Source organism: Taurulus bubalis, assembly GCF_910589615.1.
Source record: "Taurulus bubalis genome assembly, chromosome: 8".
NCBI classification, from domain to species: domain Eukaryota; kingdom Metazoa; phylum Chordata; class Actinopteri; order Perciformes; family Cottidae; genus Taurulus; species Taurulus bubalis.
In genome coordinates this window covers 716,448-724,373 of record NC_136596.1, presented here as the reverse complement: position 1 = coordinate 724,373, position 7,926 = coordinate 716,448, and the positions used below count along the sequence as shown (strand labels likewise).

Sequence of the window (7,926 nt, the reverse complement as noted above, 5' to 3'; positions counted from 1 at the left end):
GCTTTCTCTTTGTTCTTTCTGTAAAATGGTTCTGCACTCTGACCTCATTGTTCTACTCTGTCCACTGCTGCTGTTATTATTGGTAGTAACAACTCAGACACTCTTTTAAGACTGGCCTATGAACCTTTTTATTCAGGAAGGCTTTTTTTAACTTGTGTTAGTTCATTGTCAGCTATTAATTTGTGTTTAAAATATATATATATATTTATATATTAGGGGTTGCTTTAACCATGTTTTAACTATTTTTATTATTAGCCATTAACTATTTGTTAACTATTGGCCATAAACCATTAACTATTAGTTAACCATGAGCTAATAACCATTAACCATTATCCATTATCCATGAGCTAATAACCATTATCCATTAACCATGAGCTAATAACCATTATCCATTATCCATTAACCATTAACCATTATCCATTAACCATTAACCATTAACCATGAGCTAATAACCATTATCCATTATCCATTAACCATGAGCTAATAACCATTAACCATCATCCATTAACCATCATCCATTAACCATTATCCATTAACCATTAACCATTATCCATTAACCATTAACCATTAACCATGAGCTAATAACTATTAGCCATTATCCATTATCCATTAACCATGAGCTAATAACCATTAACCATCATCCATTAACCATTATCCATTAACCATTATCCATTAACCATTAACCATTAACCATGAGCTAATAACTATTAGCCATTATCCAATATCCATTAACCATTAACCATTAGTTAACCATTAGCTAATAACCATTAACCATTATCCAATATCCATTAACCATTATCCATTAACCAATATCAATTAACCATGAGCTAATAACCATTATCCATTATCCAATATCCATTAACCATTAACCATTAACCATTATCAATTAACCATGAGATAATAACCATTAACCATTATCCAATATCCATTAACCATTAACCATTATCAATTAACCATGAGCTAATAACCATTATCCATTATCCAATATCCATTCACCATTAGCTAATAACTATTAGTTAACCATTAGCTAATAACCATTAACCATTATCCAATATCATTCACCATTAGCCCCGCCCCCAGCTGTCACTTGCTGAAGAAGCTGTGGGCGACCTCTGACCTCGGCGTACTGACCGTTTGAAGAGCGGCCCCGTCCTCCAGATGTTGGTGTTGCCCACGCAGCCCCGCGGAGGCTCCGTGATGTTCTCCTTCTCAAACAGCTCCTGCAGGGACTGGGCCACCACGGCCACGGCGTCCGCGATGTGAGCCGACTCGTTCTTACCGTTAATCAGCTGGAGGCCCAGCAGGCCTGCACCACACGCAACACACACACACACATTCACATGCACACACACACACACACACACACACACACACACACACACACACACACACACACACACACACACACACACACACACAGGATAGAGAGGTTACACACACACACACACACACACACACACACACACACACGCACACACACACACAGCAGGAGGCGTAATAGGCTGCAGACTGAAAACTGCCCTCATTCATACAGTTAATTAAAAACTCACACACACTTTAATTAATCTTACAGAGGAAACTAAAGGAGGACTTCAGTGTAATTTAAACACACACTCAGGGCTTCAGGCGTCAGGTCAGTGTTCAGTACCACCAAACGGCATGCTGGGAGTTCACTCTGAGAATCACAGCCATTTGTCTCAGGAAAGAAAAGCCTCACTGAGACGTTATGAACCTTGTTTGGTGGTTTCCTTCAGCAGAAACTTGTCACACTGCAACAAAAAATGTATCTGACTGACAGCAGCTAGCTAACACTGTTAGCATTCCCCAAGCAAACTACTGGGAACAGCTGGCTAACGTTTACTAATGAAAACAAGGAGAACAGCTGGCTAATGTTAATTAATGAAAACAAGGAGAACAGCTGGCGTTAACTAATGAAAACAAGGAGAACAGCTGGCTAACGTTTAGTAATGAAAACAAGGAGAACAGCTGGCTAACGTTTAGTAATGAAAACAAGGAGAACAGCTGGCTAACGTTTAGTAATGAAAACAAGGAGAACAGCTGGCTAACACTGTTAGCATTCCCCAAGCAAACTACTGGGAACAGCTAGCTAACGTTAACTAATGAAAACAAGGAGAACAGCTGGCAAACGTTAACTAATGAAAACAAGGAGAACAGCTGGCAAACGTTAACTAATGAAAACAAGGAGAACAGCTGACTAACGTTAACTTATGAAAACAAGGAGAACAGCTGGCGTTAACTAATGAAAACAAGGAGAACAGCTGGCTAACGTTTAGTAATGAAAACAAGGAGAACAGCTGGCTAACGTTTAGTAATGAAAACAAGGAGAACAGCTGGCTAACGTTTAGTAATGAAAACAAGGAGAACAGCTGGCTAACACTGTTAGCATTCCCCAAGCAAACTACTGGGAACAGCTAGCTAACGTTAACTAATGAAAACAAGGAAAACAGCTGGCAAACGTTAACTAATGAAAACAAGGAGAACAGCTGGCAAACGTTAACTAATGAAAACAAGGAGAACAGCTGACTAACGTTAACTTATGAAAACAAGGAGAACAGCTGGCTAACGTTAACTAATGAAAACAAGGAGAACAGCTGACTAACGTTAACTAATGAAAACAAGGAGAACAGCTGACAAACGTTAACTAATGAAAACAAGGAGAACAGCTGACTAACATTAACTAATGAAAACAAGGAGAACAGCTGGCTAACTTTTAGTAATGAAAACAAGGAGAACAGCTTAATCCTGATCTCCCTCTTCATCGAATGAAATGCTTCATTTATTTAAACCGAACGTTCCACTGGAGCAGAGCTCGTCATTTCCGATGAGGGATGCTAACGGTGTTAGCAGACTGTTGTTCCGTTAGCTGAAGCACCAAATGTAGATGTGTTTTCCTCCTAATGTGACAAGTGTCTGATGAAGAACAAACAACATTAAAATCCATGATGTCCCAGTAGTGCTTCATCGGTTTCTTTTCAGGGAATCGTCTCAGAAACAACCTCAGCACAGACACAATAACAGCAACACTTGCACAATCTGATGCAACCACACACAAAATACCTCTTTGTGGGGTCACATTTGGTTCAAGGCCGCGGAGCGCTTATTGTATCGGGTTGTATTATTATTCAGCTACAGGCGTTCACGTTATTCTGTTGATCAACTGTCTTTAAAAACCCTGGAGACGTTTAGAAAAGCTGGATCGTTGTGGTCTACATGTTCTGGTCGAGGTCTACGTGTTCTGGTCGTGGTCTACATGTTCTGGTGGAGGTCTACATGTTCTGGTCGAGGTCTACATGTTCTGGTCGAGGTTTATGTGTTCTGGTCGAGGTCTACGTGTTCTGGTCGAGGTTTATGTGTTCTGGTCGAGGTCTACATGTTCTGGTTGAGGTCTACGTGTTCTGGTTGAGGTCTACATGTTCTGGTTGAGGTCTACGTGTTCTGGTTGTGGTCTACATGTTCTGGTCGAGGTCTACGTGTTCTGGTCGAGGTTAATGTGTTCTGGTCAAGGTCTACGTGTTCTGGTCAAGGTTTATGTGTTCTGGTCGTGGTCTGGTCGAGGTCTACGTGTTCTGGTTGAGGTCTACGTGTTCTGGTTGAGGTCTACATGTTCTGGTCAAGGTCTACGTGTTCTGGTCGAGGTCTACGTGTTCTGGTCATGTTCTGGTCGAGGTCTACGTGTTCTGGCCATGTTCTGGTCGAGGTCTACGTGTTCTGGTCGAGGTCTACATGTTCTGGTCAAGGTCTACTTGTTCTGGTCGAGGTCTACGTGTTCTGGTCGTGGTCTACATGTTCTGGTCGAGGTCTACATGCTCTGGTCGAGGTTTATGTGTTCTGGTCAAGGCCTACGTGTTCTGGTCGAGGTTTATGTGTTCTGGTCTTGGTCTACATGTTCTAGTCGAGGTCTACATGTTCTGGTCAAGGTTTATGTGTTCTGGTCGTGGTCTACATGTCCTGGTCGAGGTCTACATGTTCTGGTCGAGGTTTACGTTTTCTGGTCGAGGTCTATGTGTTCTGTTCAAGGTTTATGTGTTCTGGTCGAGGTGTATGTGTTCTGGTCGAGGTCTACGTGTTCTGGTCGTGTTCTGGTCGAGTTTTACGTGTTCTGGTCGAGGTCTACGTATTCTGGTCGAGGTCTACGTGTTCTGATCATGGTCTACTTGTTCTGGTCGAGGTCTACTTGTTCTGGTCGAGGTCTACGTGTTCTGGTCGAGGTCTACGTGTTCTGGTCGTGTTCTACTTGTTCTGGTCGAGGTCTACGTGTTCTGGTCGTGTTCTGGTCGAGGTCTACGTGTTCTGGTCGAGGTTTATGTGTTCTGGTTGAGGTCTACGTGTTCTGGTCGTGTTCTGGTCGAGATCTACTTGTTCTGGTCGAGGTCTACGTGTTCTGGTCGAGGTCTACGTGTTCTGGTCGAGGTTTATGTGTTCTGGTCGAGGTCTACGTGTTCTGGTCGTGTTCTGGTCGTGGTCTACTTGTTCTGGTCGTGTTCTGGTTGAGGTCTACTTGTTCTGGTCTAGGTCTACGTGTTCTGGTCGAGGTCTACGTGTTCTGGTCGAGGTTTATGTGTTCTGGTCAAGGTCTACGTGTTCTGGTCGAGGTCTACGTGTTCTGGTCGAGGTTTATGTGTTCTGGTCGTGCTCTACATGTTCTTGTCGAGGTCTACATGTTCTGGTCAAGGTTTATGTGTTCTGGTCGTGTTCTACATGTCCTGGTCGAGGTCTACATGTTCTGGTCGAGGTTTACGTGTTCTGGTCGAGGTCTACGTGTTCTGTTCAAGGTTTATGTGTTCTGGTCGAGGTTTATGTGTTCTGGTCGTGGTCTACGTGTTCTGGTCGTGTTCTGGTCGAGGTTTACGTGTTCTGGTCGAGGTCTACGTATTCTGGTCGTGTTCTGGTCGAGGTCTACGTGTTCTGGTCGTGGTCTACTTGTTCTGGTCGAGGTCTATGTGTTCTGGTCGAGGTCTACGTGTTCTGGTCGTGTTCTACTTGTTCTGGTCGAGGTCTACGTGTTCTGGTCGTGTTCTGGTCAAGGTCTACGTGTTCTGGTCGAGGTTTATGTGTTCTGGTCGAGGTCTACGTGTTCTGGTCGAGGTCTACGTGTTCTGGTCGAGGTTTATGTGTTCTGGTCGAGGTCTACGTGTTCTGGTCGTGTTCTGGTCGAGGTCTACTTGTTCTGGTCGAGGTCTACGTGTTCTGGTCGTGTTCTGGTCGAGGTCTACTTGTTCTGGTCGAGGTCTACGTGTTCTGGTCGAGGTCTACGTGTTCTGGTCGTGGTCTACTTGTTCTGGTCAAGGTCTACGTGTTCTGGTCGAGGTCTACGTGTTCTGGTCGTGTTCTGGTTGAGGTCTACATTTTCTGGTCTAGGTCTACGTGTTCTGGTCGAGGTCTACATGTTCTGGTCGAGGTCTACATGCTCTGGTCGAGGTTTATGTGTTCTGGTCAAGGTCTACGTGTTCTGGTCGAGGTTTATGTGTTCTGGTCGTGGTCTACATGTTCTAGTCGAGGTCTACATGTTCTGGTCAAGGTTTATGTGTTCTGGTCGTGGTCTACATGTCCTGGTCGAGGTCTACATGTTCTGGTCGAGGTTTACGTGTTCTGGTCGAGGTCTATGTGTTCTGTTCAAGGTTTATGTGTTCTGGTCAAGGTGTATGTGTTCTGGTCGAGGTCTACGTGTTCTGGTCGTGTTCTGGTCGAGGTTTACGTGTTCTGGTCGAGGTCTACGTATTCTGGTCGTGTTCTGGTCGAGGTCTACGTGTTCTGGTCGTGGTCTACTTGTTCTGGTCGAGGTCTACTTGTTCTGGTCGTGTTCTACTTGTTCTGGTCGAGGTCTACGTGTTCTGGTCGTGTTCTGGTCGAGGTCTACGTGTTCTGGTCGAGGTTTATGTGTTCTGGTCGAGGTCTACTTGTTCTGGTCGTGTTCTGGTCGAGATCTACTTGTTCTGGTCGAGGTCTACGTGTTCTGGTCGAGGTTTATGTGTTCTGGTCGAGGTCTACGTGTTCTGGTCGTGTTCTGGTCGTGGTCTACTTGTTCTGGTCGTGTTCTGGTTGAGGTCTACTTGTTCTGGTCTAGGTCTACGTGTTCTGGTCGAGGTCTACGTGTTCTGGTCGAGGTTTATGTGTTCTGGTCGTGCTCTCCATGTTCTTGTCGAGGTCTACATGTTCTGGTCAAGGTTTATGTGTTCTGGTCGTGGTCTACATGTCCTGGTCGAGGTCTACATGTTCTGGTCGAGGTTTACGTGTTCTGGTCGAGGTCTACGTGTTCTGTTCAAGGTTTATGTGTTCTGGTCGAGGTTTATGTGTTCTGGTCGTGGTCTACGTGTTCTGGTCGAGGTTTACGTGTTCTGGTCGAGGTCTACGTGTTCTGGTCGTGTTCTGGGCGAGGTCTACGTGTTCTGGTCGTGGTCTACTTGTTCTGGTCGAGGTCTATGTGTTCTGGTCGAGGTCTACGTGTTCTGGTCGTGTTCTACTTGTTCTGGTCGAGGTCTACGTGTTCTGGTCGTGTTCTGGTCAAGGTCTACGTGTTCTGGTCGAGGTTTATGTGTTCTGGTCGAGGTCTACGTGTTCTGGTCGAGGTTTATGTGTTCTGGTCGAGGTCTACGTGTTCTGGTCGAGGTCTACGTGTTCTGGTCGAGGTTTATGTGTTCTGGTCGAGGTCTACGTGTTCTGGTCGAGGTCTACGTGTTCTGGTCGAGGTTTATGTGTTCTGGTCGAGGTCTACGTGTTCTGGTCGTGTTCTGGTCGAGGTCTACTTGTTCTGGTCGAGGTCTACGTGTTCTGGTCGTGTTCTGGTCGAGGTCTACTTGTTCTGGTCGTGTTCTGGTTGAGGTCTACTTGTTCTGGTCGAGGTCTACGTGTTCTGGTCGTGTTCTGGTCGAGGTCTACTTGTTCTGGTCGTGTTCTGGTCGTGGTCTACGTGTTCTGGTCGAGGTTTACGTGTTCTGGTCGAGGTCTACGTGTTCTGGTCGTGTTCTGGGCGAGGTCTACGTGTTCTGGTCGTGGTCTACTTGTTCTGGTCGAGGTCTATGTGTTCTGGTCGAGGTCTACGTGTTCTGGTCGTGTTCTACTTGTTCTGGTCGAGGTCTACGTGTTCTGGTCGTGTTCTGGTCAAGGTCTACGTGTTCTGGTCGAGGTTTATGTGTTCTGGTCGAGGTCTACGTGTTCTGGTCGAGGTTTATGTGTTCTGGTCGAGGTCTACGTGTTCTGGTCGAGGTTTATGTGTTCTGGTCGAGGTCTACGTGTTCTGGTCGAGGTCTACGTGTTCTGGTCGAGGTTTATGTGTTCTGGTCGAGGTCTACGTGTTCTGGTCGTGTTCTGGTCGAGGTCTACTTGTTCTGGTCGAGGTCTACGTGTTCTGGTCGTGTTCTGGTCGAGGTCTACTTGTTCTGGTCGAGGTCTACTTGTTCTGGTCGAGGTCTACGTGTCCTGGTCGAGGTCTATGTGTTCTGGTCGTGGTCTACTTGTTCTGGTCGAGGTCTACGTGTTCTGGTCGTGTTCTGGTTGAGGTCTACATTTTCTGGTCTAGGTCTACGTGTTCTGGTCGAGGTCTACATGTTCTGGTCGAGGTCTACGTATAGGAACAACAAACTGCCCCTGATAGACTTCCACTGGAGCTTTCAGCCACGTCTTCAACAGGAAAGCTCGGCAGTAAATGAGTAAGAGGACCATGAGTGGCGAATTAATCTGATTGGTTCAAAAGCCGGAAGGAGGAGAGCTGAAGGAGCGGCTTCGTGATGAAGTCCAAGAGGAAGAGGAGAAGACCACGTCTTCTGTCTGAGGACTTGTTGTTCGGACTCGAGCCAGGAGGCTTTGATCTGAAACGCGTTCCCTGAACAGAAACCTGAAAGTCCTCCGGCAGACAAAGCAGCTGAGGGCTATTTTCAGAGTTCAGTCCTGCTCCACTCTCAACGGCAT

The 7,926-nt window shown here is 46.0% G+C and overlaps 1 protein-coding gene across 1 annotated transcript in view; it reads right to left on the bottom strand.

Annotated features, from left to right (window-relative positions):
• grin1b (glutamate receptor, ionotropic, N-methyl D-aspartate 1b) overlaps positions 1–7,926 on the bottom strand; it is a gene marked incomplete at both ends in the record, with an annotated part of 38,356 nt that overhangs the window by 10,686 nt on the left and 19,744 nt on the right. The window contains one exon of the mRNA XM_079222220.1: positions 1,132–1,306. Coding sequence (XP_079078346.1) covers positions 1,132–1,306 — 175 coding nt within the window. The remainder of the gene's footprint in view (positions 1–1,131; positions 1,307–7,926) is intronic.